This window comes from Rousettus aegyptiacus, unplaced genomic scaffold (genome assembly GCF_014176215.1).
Source record: "Rousettus aegyptiacus isolate mRouAeg1 unplaced genomic scaffold, mRouAeg1.p scaffold_m13_p_8, whole genome shotgun sequence".
Classification (NCBI taxonomy): Eukaryota; Metazoa; Chordata; class Mammalia; order Chiroptera; family Pteropodidae; genus Rousettus; species Rousettus aegyptiacus.
The window spans coordinates 27,812,254-27,830,024 of NW_023416311.1; the positions used below are offsets into that span (position 1 = coordinate 27,812,254).

A 17,771-nucleotide genomic window follows, 5' to 3' on the forward strand; every position below is an offset into this window, starting at 1 on the left:
AGCATGCCCGCAGCTGCCCCTCATTTCTGAACAGCAAACTTCCCACCCCCTCCAGCCCTGTGAGGAGCTGTTCTCCATCGTACTGCTCGGGGCTTGACCATGGAGACAGGCTCTAAACAGACATTGCAACATAGTGAATGAAGACTATGAAGGGGCTGAAGAGCTCAGGGGAGGCAGCTGACCCCACCTGAGGGTCAAGGGACTTCCTAGGGATGATTTCCTAGCTGAATCTTGAGAGGCAAATGAAAGTTACTCAAGCAGAGGGGAAAGGAGGGAGGAAGGGAGCACGTGACTTTGGGAGACCATCTTGCCTTGTGGGAGCATGGATGGTGTGGGAGGCAGGGGTAGGGAGTGGCAGCAGGGACTGGGGACTGGGAGGCCAGTGAGAGGGAGGCTGACCTGGTCTTCCAGGCAGATGGACTGGGCCCTGAACCAGGGCAGACGGAGGAGGTTGGAGAGGGAGAGGTGGATTCCAGAAATGTTCAGGTGGCCGGAGGAATTGGGGACTTAGATGTGGGAGATGAGGCAGAAGAGGCTATACCTGGGTTTCCGATGTGGGGATGGATATAAATGCAAAATGAGGCCCTTTATGTTCTGAGAGTGGTTATATCACCCCAACTTGCTTCAGAGCAGATCCCCGGGAAAGGAGGTGCTGGGGACATCATCTTAGCAGCTGGGTGAGTCCACTAGATTGTCAACCAATTGTTAATATTTTGCAAAGATGGAAGCCTACTCTGCTGAGCCCGAACAACTGTAGGTGTTCTACCCCAGGGCTGTGGTGGCAAGCATGCCAGAGTATCACAGGATATACACAGAGAGGAGCGGCAGGGCTGGTCATCGCCCAGCGCAGGTACTAGCACACTGAGCCTGGGGCAGCTGTGCCAGGTGTCCTGCCCCAGAGTCACACTTGAGAGGGTCATCGGTCAAATGCCAGCCCTGCTCAGGCCAGCTCACGACAGCCCTGAGCAGAGCGCATATTGACAGCCATGTTGCAAAGAATCTTTTATTAGATGGCATTTAAAAATTTCCCCTGGACTGTATTTGGGGAATTGCCTCCAAATTCATTGGCCTGTAACATAATGGTACAGTGGTTAAAAACAAGTTTACTGTTAAAGAAGAAAAAACAGCAGTGATTGTGGAGCGATGACTCGAAGATGACTCATCAGACCTGAAATTAAAGGAATCAGAATGACAGCAGATGGAAAACAGGCAGCCGGGCACCAGCTCTCCTCTCTGATATCCTGAGTTTACTTTATTCCTTGGGACCTCTGAACTGTCTATTTCTTTCCATCATCTCTGCAAAAACTGGGTCAGCTACTTGCTGGGAGGTCAGCAGCTGCCCCCTTGCTGGCCTCCTCACACCAGTGTCCCTGCTGTCTACCCTTATCCTCCTCCCAGAAGGACCAGATTATAAACCTGGTGGGGTCACATCATTCGCCACAACTTTCTAGAGACTTCCTGTTGCAAGAACAGAATCTGAACTCGTCATTTCAGTCATGAGGCCCCACAACCCATCCCTTATCCCCTGTATTCCAGCCACGTAGGCCCCAGGGCCTTTGCATTTGCTTTCCTCACGATGTCTGCGCTTCTCCACTTTGCTCCCCTTCCTCTAGATCATTCCTCAGCAACAATGTCACTTCCGAGAAGCCCTTCCTGACTCCTCAGCTCTCTTGGATCCATGTTTTTTTTCTTCTCAGCACATTTTTTATTTTGTAATTAGATATTTAAAATGGTGAGCTTTTGCTCTTCCCATAAGAGATTCGCTATTCACTTGACCCAGAAAAACCCACAAAATCATACAAATCAAGAGTTTCAGATCTTCATGTTCACTTTTAAGAACATTCATGAAACTGCCCATGCCATCGGGGGTATGCATATCCAAAGAGCCACCAAGTATCTGAAGGATGTCACTTTACAGAAGCAATGTGTGTTATCCCATTGTCACAATGATGCGGTTGGTAGGTGTGCCCAGGCCAAATAGTGGGGACAACCATTGAAGGGGTGCAGTCTTCTTAGGGGGCCCAGGATACTTCCCCTTACCCCAGCGTGTTCTCAGCTGCAAACAGCAAGAACCAACCTTGGAGAGTTAAGTGGGAAAAAAACATTCTGGAGGAGATCGGGGAGCATCTGGAGGCTCTGAGAGTCGGGTCTGGAGACCACACCAGCAATCCTGCCACAAGACAAAGCTGCATTCCCTGGTCCCACCATGGGGGCTTCTGACTCAGGTACCTCTGGAAGCAGAATGAGCTAGCCATGGCACCCACTTCCTTGTCTGATGTGGATGCATGACTAGTGGGTACCCTGACTGCTTTGCTGCAGTGGGAGGTGGGCCATGCACTAGGGTGCTTGGTATGGGTGAGGGGCCGAGTCAACCTGGCGAAGGGGGGCCTTTTTGTGATTCTCTCAAAGCTATCCTATGGCTCACACTGGCTCTGGGGACAGGAAAACAATATTCCAGACATGAGGGAGTGGCAGGACCTGGGCAGTGGGAAAGAATGGCAGTCGTCTCCTACCCCCGGGAGCATGGGGAGCTTTATGCCGCCTTTATGCTCATGTGAGCACATTCCACTATAATGAAAGAATTTCATCAAATTCTGGGAGTTCTTCAGAGTCTTGGAATTTGTGACAATCGGCCTTCTCAGAAGGCTCCAGGGCCAGTGTGAGGGAGATGGAGGGCTTCTCTAGGGATCAGCCTCGGGCATGTCACACACCCCCACCTGCAGTCCTCAGTGTTCACGTCTGTTCAGTGGGGACAGTAATTATCGGCACCCGGGGCTGCTATGAGTGGCTGCTAGAGCAGGGAGTTGGAAGGTCTGACACATAGATACTCAATGAGTTTTTATATTTTCCTTTGTGATACTTTTTGTTAGAGCTGTCACTCCGACGGTTTGGTGCTGCCACCTCAGAGCCCCACATCCCCTCCCCAGGAAGGGAACATAAGAATCCTCTGCAGAGCTCAGCTCCACTGTCCCACAGAAGCTGGGGCACGGAGAGAGGTACCCAGCTGTAGCCCTGAGCAGCGGGCCTCTGACAGCCCAGCCCACTGCCCCCTTGGGCTCCTGGAGCCATCTCCTATGCCTACCGGGCTTGTGGGGCTTGTGGGGCCTGTGACAGAGGGGCAGACTGCACCTTCTTGGGAGGGGTCAGCATGAAACAGGAGCAGAGGGACACAGCCACACTTCACTGCTATTCTGCAGCCTGCCTTCCCCCCTCCCCAGAGGTAGGAGAGAGGGAAGAGTGGAGTGGGGTGGGTGGGAGGGGACAGTTTCCAGGCACCCACTACAGGGCAGGACAACAGCCTAGAGACCCAGCCCAGAGACCCCACAGGTTATACAGAGGTTCACATCCAGTCCTTGTCCTCAGAGGGTGTCCTGTTCACTCATTATTATAGACCAAATAGTGTTCTTCAAAATTCATATGTTGAAGCCCTAACCCCTAGTGCCTCAGGATGTGACTGCATTTAGAGACAGAGCCTTTAAAAAGGTAATCGAGTCCATTCAGACCTTTAGGGTGGATTAGACCCTAATCCAATAACTGACTCATAAAAAGAGATCAGGACAGAGACACCAGGGATGCACACACACAGGAAAGGCCGCGCGGGGAGGCAGCAAGAGGGTGGCTGCCTGCGCGCCAAGGACAGAAACCTCAAGAGAAACCAACCGTGCGCCAACACCTTGATCTTGAACTTCCAGACTCCAGAACTAAGAGAAATAAACTTCTGTTGTTTAAGCCATCGGTCTGTGGCATTTTGTGATGACCACCCAATCAAACCGACCCACCCACCAATACAGCATCATAGCCATCATTGTTAACAGCAGTGGAGTGCACAGGGCACAGGGTCAGCGACAAGACAGTGTTTAACTGAGGACCGACAGGCAAGCGGAGAGCAAGGGCTTCACAGGCAGCAGAAACAGCATGCGTAGAGGCTCAGAGGTAAGAAAGAGCCTGGGGTGACTTGCTGAGCAGGATGAAACTTTCAGAATGGATTTGGATGAGTGCAGGCTAGAGCCTGCCTGCTCTCTGGCCCTGGCCCTCACCCTGCTCACGCTGGCCCCTTGACCCAGCTTTCTGGGCTGCCTTCTCTTCCCCTGTAGCTAGAAAAGCCAGAAGCCATGTCCTGGCCCATGCCTTCCAGCCGCTACGCTGATCTCAGCATGGATGTCCCTGACTCCTGGAGACAGAGCTCCAGGAGCAAGAGAGGAACCCAGGGCCCCACCCCCTCTTTATGCCTCATTTGCTGTAAGTCTCGCCAGGCAGCCTTGCCCACCCACCCCTGGCCTCAGTTTCCCCTCTATAAAATAAGGGATGATCTCAAAGCTTCTGCTCAGATATTCCATTCCCGGCTCCCTGAAACCCCACTCCCTGTGGGTGACACAGGCTAGAGTTATCCACTTGAAAGAATGTGTTGCCATTGACAACCATTCTTCTCTCCGACTTCTCCCCCGGAGGGACAGAGAGGAATGTCCCATTAATCATCCTGGCCTCTCCCTCTGCTCCTCAGTGCAGGGGGCCCAAAGCCCCAGGAGTATTTCATGAACAACTCTGGGCTCAGCTCTGCCTTCTCAGCCCCTGCTCCTGGAGCCTGTTTGTGTCAGCCCTGACTTCATGGGACCAGGGCAGTGGAAGGTTTCCCAGGCTGGGTGGGCTTGGGATGGAGGCTGGGGGTTGGGTGGGAGAATGGTTAGGAGAGGTGGGGGCTGTGAGTGGGTTCAGGTCATCAGAGGGCTGTGGGTGTCTCCTCTTTGTGGAGTCCTCTGCTAGGCAGAGCTGGGGATGCTGACAAAACCAGGCACAGTACAAGGGGAGGAGGCCAGTGATGGGCAATAAGGCAGCAGTGGGAGCCTAGGGGAGGCTTCTGGCCCAGCCTAGGGGTACAGCTGGGGGTGGGAGGTGGAGCACCAAGGGAACTTTCTGGAGGAGCTGGCGTCTGAGCATAGGTGGTTTGCTGAGGGGCTCAGCTGGCTGGAGCTAAGGGGTCCAGAGGGGGTGTATGTGGCCGGGGGAAGGCATAGAAGGCTGTGAATTCCTCCAGAGAAGCTGAGCAACTCAGAGGACATCCAAGTGAGGCGGGGCAGACGTGGTTTTAGGAAGGCCTTCAGTGGCCAGGGTAGAGTGAGTGGCAGAGAGAGGTGAACCCCGAGCAGAGCATAGAGGTGGCCTGACCTGGGCCTTTGGGACCAGTGTCTCCCATGAATACCTCCAGCTGCTCCCAGGACGAGTTGTGGGAGTGCCGGGGATGACTGGCAGGATTGCGTTCCACTCTCTGTCCCCTGACAAGGCAACTGTAGGCACTGGGTGGCCCTGTGCACCTGGCTCCAGTGCAGCGGGCTTCCGAGCTTTTCAGAAAAACAGGCCTGAAGCCATTCTCAGGAAGGCCTCCTGTGCATTCTGGGTGGAAGATGAATTTAGAGAGGATCCTCGTGGCCACCAAGCCGTTCTCTCCCCTGGATGACTATAGTAGTCTCCTCAGTGGGCACCTTAAAGTCCTTTCCCCCTGTGTTGGGTTGATTAGTGTCCCCCCCAAATTTCTGCCTATCCAAAACCTGTACATATGGCCTTGTTTGGAACTAGGGTCTTTGCAGTTGAGATGATATCATGCCAGATTAGGGTTGGCCCTAAACCCAATGTGGCTGGTGTCCCTATAAAAAGAGGGAAATGTGGCCACAGAGATGGACACACAGAAAGGAGAACAGCATGTGAAGACAGAAGCAGAGACTGGGGCGGTGCCAAGGAGCCCCCAGGATGGCTGACACCGCCAGAAACGAGATGAGGAAAGGGAGACTTCTTCCCAACAGGCCTCAGAGGCAGCAGCCCAGGGACACCCTGATTTAGGATTCCTGGCCTCCAGGACTGTGAGAGAATAAATTTCTGTTGTTCTCAATCAGTCTGTTTATGGTCATTTGTTACAGTCGCTCCAGGAGACTCATACACCCCCAGCCCCGATCTGTGCTCCCCACAGCAACCTGAGGAATCCTGGCCATATCCTTCTGCTCTGACCCCACAATGGTTCTCATCTCGGCGTCAAAGCCAAAGTCCTAACAGTGACTTGCATGGCCCCATGTCACCTGCGCTGCCCCTTGACCACACTAACCATATCTCCCTACCCCTCTTCTTGCTCCCTAATTGTCTCCCAGCTACAATGACCCCAGCAAACCTATCACCCCTGAGATGCTCTCCCCTTGGGCCTATGGTGAATTGTCCTAAGGACAGCACTGGCATTTCCCCCATCCCTGTGTGGATGCTGCACTTCCTGACAAGTGGCGTCCCCTCCTCTCCCCTTGAAACGGAGCTGGCCTCTGGCTTGCTCTGGCCGTAGAATGGGGCAGCAGTGATGCTGTATGACTTTCAGGCCCAGCTCTTGAGAGGCCTGCTAACTTCCATTTTTGCCCTCTTGGGGTCCTTGCTGCCATGTAAAGAAGCTTAGGCTGGACACTGAATAATGAGCGATCTCATGGAGAGAAAGAGGAAGGGAGAGAGAGGTGGGGAGGAGGGAAGAGGGAGGGGAAGGGAGAGGATGAGAAGAGAGGTCCAGCTAGTCCTCAGCTGTTTCAGCCCCCGAGACATGTGAATGAAGCTAAGCTCCCAGCTGATGTAACCACATGAGCGACTCCAGCCAATCCATACAAACCAGAAGAACCACCCAGCTGAGCCCAGCTCGCCTACAGAATTGTTAGAGATGATAAAATGGCTGTCGTCTTAATCGTCAAAGCTTTGGGGGCATTCGTTACACAGCAACAGACAACTGACCCTGGGGCCTTTGCTCCTGCTGCTTCTTCTGCCAGTAAAGAATTCTTTTGAGAGGCCCCATGGTTCTTCCTCTTCTGGTTCATTCAGGTTCTGTTTACATGTCATTTTCTCAGGGTTACACAATCTCCCCACCTAAAATAATCCCTCTCTTCCATAACTCTAACCTCTTCGCTTCTTTTCCTTAAAGCCTATCACCACCAGACATTCCATTACACCTGTATTTGTTTATCAAACTGTCCATCCCTCCCAACCAGGAGATCAGACTTGGTTTTTGTTCCCTAGGTAGCCCAGAGCCTGGCACAGAGCAGGGGCTCCATGACGACCTGCTGAAAGGATAAATGGATAAAGCGCCAGCCCTTTTCCCAGTCCCCACCTCTCCTCTAGAGCTTCTGCCCTACAGCCCATGCCCACAGTGGTCTTGGCACACAGCAGACCCTCCCTAAACAGTGTGTCAGTTGCACTGAATGTAACAACTAAAAGCCTCCGTGTTCTGACCCCCACCCCCTATCCCAGTGTACAGGTGGGGAGACACAGGCCAAGAGCAGGAAGGACTCAGCCCCAGGCTCCGTGGGTCAGTGATAAGCCAAGGTACTTTGAATTTTGGCCCCAAAATTGTGAGGTAGCATTCACTAACTAACAGAATATCTGGTTTGTAATTTCACATGTATGATGCTTCAACTAGACCATGGAGGAGGTGAGGGGTGTTCAAATAGACCGGGAAGGGGCCAGATTACTGTGCAATAGAAAGATCCAGGCCCAGGGTAGGGTATATGAACCGTGATGTCTTTCTCCTTTGATATTAGCAAAGAGACATCTCTGTTGGGGTCTGGGAGTGGCCTCGAAGCCAAGCTGGTGGAGGGGGAAGGGACCAGGTCACCTGCACTTCCGGTCGCTGCCCAGATGAATTCCTAGGCTGCAGGTTTGGGGTTTCTACCTGCTGGGAGAGGGTGGGAAGAGCCTTGTTGTGTCTCCCTGTGTGCCTCCTCAGGACAGGGTGTGATGGTTACCAAGGAGCCAGGGCCTTGTTTGGTGATACAGGGCTGTGTAGACCTGTGAGAGCCTTTAGCTGGCTGTCCTGTGTGAGGAGGTAAGTGGGAGCCCCACCCCATCCCATGAGTCACCCCAAAGGTAAAACAGCAAGGTAGGTCCTCGAGAATAGACAATTCCCCAGGGCTTGGCATGCCCCACCCTAGCCCCTCGGGGAATCCTGGGCCCACTCCCTTCACACTGGGACTCTGGTGCTGGTGACATATGGACCAGGAAGAGGGGACATGACAGGGAAGCTGGCTTCTGCCAGGACATTCTGGTCATCAGCCTGGTGCTGTAGAACAAGAAGGCACCCATGGGCTACCTGGCCAGATACGCAGAACAGGAAGGGGCCATATTAGCAGGCAAAATGATTACTGAGCACAACTCTTATGCCAGACCTTGGGCTCAGCCCCGGGGATACAATCGAGAGAGAGAGCTAAACAGATTTATCCCTGCCCTCAGCGAGTTACTGCTTAATGGAGAAAAACGGCATTCACCAAATAATGATCTGGCTGATTGGTGAGTCATGATTGTGAGGGGTCATTTATCCCATGGTCGAGTGAAACATAGTATAAAGTTACAGTGACCAAAAAGGTCAGGTACTGATGTCTGAAGAGAAAGATGGATCCAAGGTGTGAATCAGTGTCTGGAAGCTGATCTGAACACACACACACACACCCACACACACACACCCACCCAGGCATGAATGTCTGTCTCCACGACCCTTGAGTTTGTTTTCTAAATCATAGCAGCTCTGGTTCCTGGTGTCCACACCCTCAGGCTGTGGGTCCGGTAACAGTCGCTTTATATGGCTTCTCTCCAGGTAAGGCCCCAGCTCTGACCCCGGTTAGGAAAATGGCAGTGGGTGGAGGTAGGGTCTCCCGTCTTGAGACTGTCCTGGTTCTACCCCCCACCATGGCGCCCCTTTTGCTGCTGTCATTTCTGCCACACGACGGCGCTGCTGGGAGTGGGTTACTCTGGGGTGTCCAGTTATCCTCTAGCAGGAGCTGCCCAGCTCCCTGGCAGGCCCCTGTCAGGACTGTAGGACGGAGAACCCCCCAGCCTGGCCATGTGTTTGCTTGTCTGCCGCCTGGCTCCGCTGTTGTCACCTGCAGCAGCCCCAGGGTGAAGGCAGGACCAGGAGGGACTGAGCCCTCGCACCAATACCTGAGGAGATCAACTGAGCCGGCTGGTGCCTCGAGCAGGCCGTGGGTGCGGACACCCCCGGTACGCGTGCGAACTTGTCCAGAATCAAGCTAAGAGGGGACATTGAGGACCGACCATGTCTGTGGTGTGTGATAAAAATGATATTTCAAACTGATAAGGAAAGGACTGATTTTTCAGTGTTTTAGATTTTTTTACAATAATATTTGGAGTTTTTATGGAGGCTTCATTAAATCATTGGCCATTGGTGATTAGTTCAACCTCCAGCCCCTCTCTCCTCCCTGGAGGTAGGGGTGACGGGGCTGAAAGTCCCAACTCTCTCATTCCGTGGCTGGTTCCCTTGGTAACAAGTCTCCATCCCATGGTTCTCCAGGGGCTTTCCAAAAATCATCTCATTGACATAAACTCAGGTGTGGTTGAAAGGGGCTTGTTATGAAAAACAAAACACACCCCTTTCACCTTCATTACTCTGGGAACAAAAGATGACCTTTAGAAGCTCTGCACTGGATACCACAAAGACCACAATATATGTCACAGCTGCCGCAGGGAACTGATACAGGGGCACGCGCCAAACTGAGGGAGTGGGCGAGAGATGGGCATGAAGAGAAAAAGTATTAAAATAAAAGCGGAGTCTGTGCAGAGTAGTAATGAAGTGTGCCAAAGTCTGAGAAGGAAGGTGAACCACTTGTTCCCGCAGGCCCCAAATTAAACACATAAAAAAGAGAGAGAGAGTCCTGCCTGCGTCTCTGAAAACCTGAGACTGATGTCCAACTCTGCCACCGCCCACCACGGGGCTGCAGGAAGCCCCTCTCTCTGTTGGGTCCCCAGTTTTTTCATTTATATAGTGAGATTGATAAGAATGCCTGCCCTGCCTGCCTCTGGGGACCTGGGGACCTGGGGACACGATGAGTCAATCAACAAGAACATACTTTCAAAAAAAGCCTGCCCTTCCCACATTTTGATGGCTGCTTTCAATTGCCTTTTAAAAGAGAGAGAAATGTAAATGTATATATGTATTAATATATATTATATAAAATGTATGATATAAAAACCTATACATATGTATTTTATATACATAAATGTATCATAAGCATATATGTTATCTATACATATTAGTATAGACAGATATATAGGGAGTAACACTATATATATATATATATGTGTATATATATATATATATATATATATATAGTAAATCCATACATCTGAGAAGAAGGGGATCCAGAGCAAATATAGAAAAATGTTGATGATTGTTGGATCCGAGTGGAGGCTATATATATGAGCATTCGTTGTACCGTATACTTTTAACTTTTTCTATAGGTGCGGCCATTTTTGTAGTAAGAAGCTGGGGAGATGAAGAAAGGCTTTCCACCGCCAGGTCTGATGGGGACTTGCCCGCTTGGCCCCAGTCAGATCCACTCATGTCTCCCTCTCTTCTGAGTCTGGGCCACGCAAAGTGTGGCTCAGCCTGGACTCAGAAGAGAGGGGGACATGCTCTCTCACCAAGGCCCACATATTTGTTTAAAATTCTGTTGTCCAATCTCTGCATCCAATAGCTAAATACTGATCCCAGGGTGACCTCCTTGAGTCTGAAACGCAGCAGCGTCGCCACCAGTGGGCTGAAATAGCTGCTTTATGGAGGGGCCCGTGCAAGACCCTGGGAGCCCTCTCTCCCCCTAGAAAAGAGAGCCAGTTCCTGCAGAGAGCTTTCAGCAGGAGTGTGATATAACACACTCTATGTTGCAATGATTAGAAGATGGAGGCGCACGCCAGATGCTAGGGGAGTGTGGAGGGGAGGTGCCAAGGCCGCTCAGGGCACATTTCTAACAGTGCTGACCCTGGGGGAGGTAGAACTGAAGAACAAAAGTTCCCTGAGTATTGCAAGGTAGTGAGGGCCCTTCGGAAGAGACCAGCCTAACCAAAAGTGCAGAGGGGCAGAGGGACGAAGCAGTACGCCCACATAAGAGACGGTATCAGCAGCTTTTGGGCTGAGGCTAACCCAGTGCGCACCAGGACTCTCCGCCCCTCATTTGCCCTCCCTGAGCCAGCCTTTGCTCTGGTCTTGCTCTCCCCCTCCGTCCCCCACCCCCCCTGCCGGAATCCTTGGGTCTGAGTCAATGAGTCAATCACTGATGAAACATAGTAACTTTAAATATTGAAAAGTCCGACACCTTCTGCTAGCATGCAGGAGTAAGGAGCTAGTCACGAAAAACCTACTAAATTACGTACGTAGTGTTGGCAGGAATACTTTTCTTTTTTGAAGTTCACTATAATAAACAATTGGCACAGTTTAAGTATTTTTGGAAAGAAAAATAGTGTATGTGGGCTAGCAATCAAAGAGTATAAATGCATTATAACGAGTACAGAATATTTGTAATGTTTTTAAAAAAAATTTTTTTAAAGATTCTTCAAAAGAGATTGAGTTTGGAAAGGGCATCTCTGGCCAGGCTGGTACTTGGGACAGGAAGCCCGCGAGGGGCTGTGGCTCCAATCCAGGTGAGACAGCGTCAGTTAATGCTCTGCCCACCTGCCCTGGGCCCCATCCGGGAATCTCCTATTTGAAGAGGGATCGCCCTGCCCTGGCAGTTGCCACAGAGAGAGGGCAGGTAGGTCACCTGGATGAGGAGAGGAGCCCCTTCCAGGGGCGGGGCTGCAGGGGAACAGCAGGGAGTGCCCCCAGGCTTGCCTCTGGGTGTGATCCTGTAATGTGCCCTGGCTAGCTGGGTGATCTTGGACAAGCCTCCTGCCCCTTTCTATGCTTCCTCTAGAAGATGAGGGTAACTCCCTCTGAGGAGGGGGGCTGTGGGGAGCGCTAGTTGCCTGGTTGGGGACTGTTTGGATGAGGAGGTTCCACAGGGCGTGGCAGGACTGTCAACCCGGTGCCTGGACCTGGGGCTGCCTCCTCCCTTCCAGCCCCTCCCTAGGCAGGCCTTTCTGGAGGGGCGGGGGGGGGGGGGCGGGGGCGTCTGGGCTTTTCTTGGAGGCAGCAATTGATTGTTCTCTCCAGACCCCTCCCTGGGAATGCCAAATCCACGGGGCTGGCAGATTCTGCCCCTAAACCTGTCCAACCAGTGGTTCGGGAGGAGGGGGCACCTGGGAGGGGCAGCAGGAGGTGCCAGAGCTGCCTCCCCCAGCCCAGCACAGACAGCTGAGTTCAGAGGCTCTGGATACTGCAGGAAGGACCTTTAAACAGACTGTTGGATGTTTGGCCTGGCCATGGGACTCAGTGGGGGACAGTCTGGGCTGTTGATGCCACCACTGCTACTGCTGACCTGCCTCCAGCCAGGGACAGGCCTGGGTAAGTGAGGGTGGGGGTGAGGGTGGGCTTCAGGAGAACAGACCTGCCCCCAGCTGCCTCCTAAACCCCAAATCTGGGACTAGGACCTAGGTGGGTCAGGAGAGACAGCCCACCAAAGCGGTCACAAGACAGATACCTGTCCCCCACCCCCCGCCCCAAGATGTAAACGATGCAATCGCCCTATCTCTGAGCTCTACTGCTTTTCTCTTTCATTCTCTCTCTCCCTTCCTCTCCCTCTGTTCCCCTCCCCCCTTAAGCAAACATTAAGTACCTGCTATATGCAGCATGCCCTGGCCCTCAGAGGTAAAACTAGGAGCTCAGAGAAAGACGAGTTCTAGCACCGAAACTTAGCAGTTAAGTGGAATTAAATTGAACTGAATTGAACTGAACCGAATGAACCAAAAGGGAGAGAAGATTCTGGAAACATGCATAAAAGTTCTTTTTTCTGTGTCTCTCTGGTATTTGGGGCTGGAGAGAGGAGGAGTACTAGTCCCAAGGGGCCCAGGGAGGAGTTAGGGGTTCTGAGTGCTCCAGCAGCTGGGCAGGATATGGGCATAGGGCCCAGGCTTCTTATCCTCCCCAGCTGCCCCTGCCCTTTCCCAGATGAGGCTGTGAGGGGCTGAGAGGGGGACAAGTTCCAGGAGGGGAAGGTGCCTTGGGATGTGGTGGGAGGTGGCTAAGCACTGGGTGGGGAAGAGAGGGTGTCCTAGGCTTTGAGCTAGGACATGGCCCCACTCTTGATGGCTCACATCCCCGGGGCCTGGGGTCTTGGTGGGGACCTTCCTGTGTCACCTCTCCACCCCACTCGAGTCTTTCGTTCCTCTCAACAAGCAAACCAATCTGGACCACGTGGGTGGAGCTGGAGGGACTTGAGAGGTAGATTAATTGAGGCCTGAGGAGTCAGAGCTCAAGGCCATTGGGTACCAGCTGGACTCAGGCTCCCCCATATCTGAGTATCACCCCAAAAGGCCTAAGACCCCTTCCCCAGAACAACTGTGCCTGTAGCAGGGGGAGGGGACCTCCTGTGCCTCTGTCTGCCCCCTTTCCTGGGGCCCTGCCCACCATATAGAAACCCCAGTGACTCGGGTAAGGCAGGGACATATGGGCCTCCCCAGATTTCCCACAGTGTCCGCCCCTAGTAAGCTCCCGAGGCAGGGGCCAAGGCTGGACTCAGACTACTTAGCCATGCCCCATGGGTACAGAGTTGCCAGGGAGCCCTCCTGAAAAGCCAGGAAAAGCCCCAGGAAAAGCCCCAACTCCTCCCTCAGACTGGGCTCCCAGGGCAGACATGCGCTCTGGCCCCTCATTCTGGGCTGTGGGCCTGCTTGTCCTGCTGAGTCTCTCTCTGTCCCCGCTGGCCCCAGAGAGCATCAGCTATGTGCCCCGGCTCTCCAGTGGCACCCTGGCCGGGAAACGCACCCAGTCTACCTTTACCCTGGAGCAGCCGCGGGGCCGGTTCGGTCACCTCAACATTTCCGACTTTGACCCCATCTGGCTGGTGGTGGCCCGCAGCAATGGTGGGTACCACTCGGACAGGCCTTGGTTTTCCCTCTGTGAAATGAGCGGGGGGAATGAAGAGCAGAAGGGGTGGTGGGAGTGGGAGGTCCTGTCAGGGATGTAGCCAGGGGCTGTCTAGCCTGGTGGGACAGGCTGGAGCCCTGCCCACATGACCCCCACCATCTGACCAGAATGCCGCCCTCAGCTGCCCGGAACTTCGCTGCCTCACAGAGGGTGGAGGACACCCCAGTCCCTGCCGACTTCTCCCAGAGGGGCTACTACCTCACACTGATGGCCAACCGGGCTCTCTACCTGGGTGGCCAGCCTGGCAACCAGCTCCAGGTTCTCCGAGTCGGCAATGACACCAGCTGCTCCCCAACAACAAGGGGCTGCAACCACCCACTGCCAGGCCCAGGCCCCTACAGGTGAGCAGCTCTGCTGGGCCCTGTGATGGGAGATGTGCTGCTGCCTGTGCTCAAACCTGAGCCTGCGGCAGCTCACAACTAGGTGACTGGGTCCCCTGCTCTAGTTCCGCCAACGGGACGTCTGAGTGAATTCTCGCATCTTTCCAGTGCAGAGGGCCTCTGACTCAAGACCCTGTCCCTATGGGCCATTTGGATCCCACGGGTGGTGTCTCCCCATCCAGGGAGGGCGACCAGGGAGGACGGCTCCCTGACCATCTCACTCAGGGCTTGATTCACTGATGGTCAGTGCTGGGGGATCTAGTCCACTCCACACACATTTCCTAAGTAAGGACAGTGGAAGCCCAGAAAGGGTGACACGCCCAAGGCCACACAGCTGGGAAGTGTCACAGCACGGATTGGAGCCCCTTCAGGTGGGCTCCAAGACTATGCCTTGAGCCCCAGTCCCTGCTCCCTGACCCATCAAGCCCTGGGAATCAAGGGGACAGACTGACAGGCAAGAGGGCCCAAGGGGTCAGAACCTAGGGACCCCTACTCCTTGTGTTGGGTTCCCTGTTCAGAGTGAAGTTCCTGGTGATGAGTGACAGAGGACCCGTGGCTGAGACAGAGTGGTCCAGTGAGACCCTTCTGAAGCAAGGTATGAGGCCAGATGAGCAGGTCACATACCAGGGCTGGAGGCATGGGCGGCTCCTGAGGACTGGGGGTGGGCCAGTCCTTGTCAATCAGAGCCATCGTTTCCATCCTGTTGTCTGTAGGGCCCCCTCCCCCAGCCGGGTAGGGAGTGGGGGTTCTGGAGGCTGTTCCAGGTTCCCCTTCTCAGGTCAGATCAGACTTTTTTCCTCTCTGCATGGCCTGCCCCGGCTGCCTGTGGGTCTACCTCACGACACTCAGCTGTGGCACTCCAGGCTACCCCAGGGCCCCAGGGTGCAGGTGCCATAGTCATCATTGCCATCCTGTCAGTCCTGCTGACTGTCCTCCTCACTGCCCTCCTCACCCTGATCATCTACACCTGGTAAGTGGACAGGGCCGATATTGCCTAGGCCCCTGGGAGGGAGGGATGAGGTCCCTGACCAGAACCACCTTTATCCCCTTCTTCCTCCCTAGCTTCTTCAGCAGCAGCCCCTGGCCCAGGACCCTAGCCTAGCTCTCCCTTGCTAGCCATGCTGGAGTGGTTTTCCCTGAAGGCCAGACAAGGGTACAATTACTGGGCAAGGGATTCCTAAGGTTCCAGAGCCTCTTAATCTCTCCCTCACTTGTCCATCTGCCTGCAACCTGCCAACAATTTCTGAGCAGGCACTACCGGCCCCTGGTGGCAGCATCTGGAACCGCAGGTGGAATAAACAGCAGACTCGCCTCCTGGCAGTTCCCTGGGTGGAGGTGAATCGCTTTTAGGCCAAGCTCTACGCTTTGCCTCAAGACTTTCATTCAGAGCTCGGATGCCAGGCCCTGGTGTCCACAAGGCCACCTAGAGGAAAAGGGGAACTTGGTCCCTGGGTAGGATTTGGGGAGGAGGGAGAGGGGGAGGTGCTGGGGCAGGTGGATTTCAGGCAGCCAAGCAAGGGGTGAGTGCTTAATTCTCAGCTGAGGAAATGGCTGTACCCTCTAGGCCAGAGGGAGCCAGTGGCGGGCTTTGATTAGGAGAGACAAGCAGATAATGTTTTAGAGTCATCCTGGGGTCTGGTGAGTGGAAGACAGGGCTGGGTGACGACAAAGGGCAGGGAGGAAGGACTGGCTTTGTGAGGTTTAGAGAAATAGCCTGGCTCCCTTTGGTTAATCTAACCTGGCCAGTGGAGCCTCAGTTTCTCCAGCTCCTACACCTCTGGGGGTGGGGGTCCTTCGATCAGGCCCTGTGTACATCATTCTCCTTCTCTCCTCCCCGTCCCCCACCTAAGCTACGACACCTGTGGGAGCATTCCCATTTCAGGACCAGGGGAGTCGGTTCGTGTGAGAAGATATAACCCCCACCACATGTTCAGCTCTCCAGCTGTGGGGAGCTCCTGAGGGACGCCGGGGGCTCCCATCTGCCCCTAGCCTCCTCCCTGGTCCAGTCTGCAGAGCCTGGGCTGGGGGCATGTCCTGCAGCTTCCAGAGCTCAGAAATAAATATCAGAAATATACAACCCTAGCACCTTGCTGTATGTCTGTCTATGCCATTATACACCTGGGCAGTCAGTCTCCTCAGCCCCTGTTCCTACTCTCTGGGTCGGGGTGGGGGGAGGTTCAGGAGGATATAGCACCAGGGCTGAGGTCCAAGGTCCTAGACCAACTGAGCCATCTAGGGCAGGGCAAGTCTCTCTTTTGGTCTCAGTGCCCCATCTGTAGAATGGGGGTGCTTGCACTGCCCACTGGGCTGCAGTGAGGCCAAAACAAGGGGGAGAATGGGCTCACCCTGCCCTGTATGTCTGATAGTTGATGCCCCCTTATCCCGAGCATCCTCCTTGTAGCCTCTCTCTCCAGATGGCTTCACCTCCTGGCTGGAAGACTTAGAGCAGTTCTCCCTTCATCCAATTCCTGCATAAGAGGTGCAGCTTCTAAGCTTCACTCACCTGTATGTTCACTCTGGGCCTGGAGTGCAGGCACTATATATGTAACTCGGCTCCTAGAGAAGCCTGGGCTAAGCCCAGAGCTGCCTCTGGCCCGATCCTATTCCAGGCACCCAGCATTTTTATCATCAGCTCCACTCGGAGGCAACCCCAGCAGGGCCTGAGATGACCCAGGCAAGGTTCTGCCCTCAAGGTGCTCACCACTGTGGAGGAGGAAAGGGCTATCACCATGCACAAGGATGGAGGGAGCTCAGGCATTGAGGGTCAGATCAGGTTCGGAGGAGGCTTGCTGGGCAGGTGTGGCCTTGGAGAAGGGGCAGCACTGTGCCAGGTAGACATGCGGAGGGCACCCAAGCAGGAGCAACCGCATGTGTAAAGGCCTAGGACCAACTGGGGACTGCTGGGTGGGCAGGTGAGGGAAAGCTAGGGGTTTGTGTGGGGGATGGTGGGGTGGCCTGGAGATGCCCCATGTCAGGTAGAGGGAGTCACCTGCTGGGGTAGGGGTTTAGGGAAGAAAGGTGCTGGCTGGCTTTCTTGGTGCCTGTCTCTGGGAGGCGCACACAGCCCTAATTTGTTTATTGGCCAATGCAGACACATCCTGAGCCTGCTGTGAAGGAAGTACTCACATGACTCTGGGGGAGCCAGGTTTGGAGGGGCAGGGAGCAGAAGGGGCAAACGGGCTTCCAATTTCTGCCTTGGTCTCTCCACATTTTCAGAGCAGCCACGAGACCTGCATCTGGGGCTGGATGACCCTGAACAGGTCACTCACACTCTCTGGGCCTCAGTGTCTGTCCCCTTATGTGAAAAGCGAAGGTTGTACTGGGTGATTCTAAACCTTGCACTCCACGAACTGCCACCCTGTGTGGGTCAGCCCTGGCAGGAAACAGATGGCATGCCACCTAGCGTGGCAATTGAGAGAGTTTACAAAGGTGTGGGCAACATTAGGGAAAAACAACATGAGAGGCTGATCTGGGGCAGGTGTGGCCTTTACTGAAGAGCCAGTAAACAGGAACCACGGGTAAGTGGCCGCCTGGCAGAAGCAGGGGCTGTAGGTGAGAGATGAAGCCAGTGG

The 17,771-nt window shown here is 54.0% G+C and overlaps 1 protein-coding gene across 5 annotated transcripts; it reads left to right on the plus strand.

Annotated features, from left to right (window-relative positions):
* The first annotated feature begins 8,830 nt into the window (after positions 1-8,830).
* On the plus strand, positions 8,831-16,281 carry UPK3BL2 (uroplakin 3B like 2). Of its 5 annotated transcripts, XM_036226244.1 has the most exons (8): positions 8,831-9,003; positions 11,344-11,436; positions 12,117-12,238; positions 13,603-13,755; positions 13,941-14,160; positions 14,718-14,794; positions 15,049-15,169; positions 16,050-16,281. In XM_036226244.1, exons 3-8 carry the CDS (start codon positions 12,142-12,144, stop codon positions 16,156-16,158), a joined length of 777 nt encoding a protein of 258 aa, XP_036082137.1. In that variant the 5' UTR covers positions 8,831-9,003; positions 11,344-11,436; positions 12,117-12,141; the 3' UTR covers positions 16,159-16,281. The 5 variants fall into 5 exon arrangements, with proteins under 5 accessions (XP_036082137.1, XP_036082136.1, XP_036082138.1 ...); XM_036226243.1 differs by lacking the exon at positions 8,831-9,003 and having other exon boundaries at positions 11,153-11,436; XM_036226245.1 differs by lacking the exons at positions 8,831-9,003; positions 11,344-11,436 and having other exon boundaries at positions 11,968-12,242; positions 13,577-13,755.
* The last annotated feature ends 1,490 nt before the right edge of the window (positions 16,282-17,771 follow it).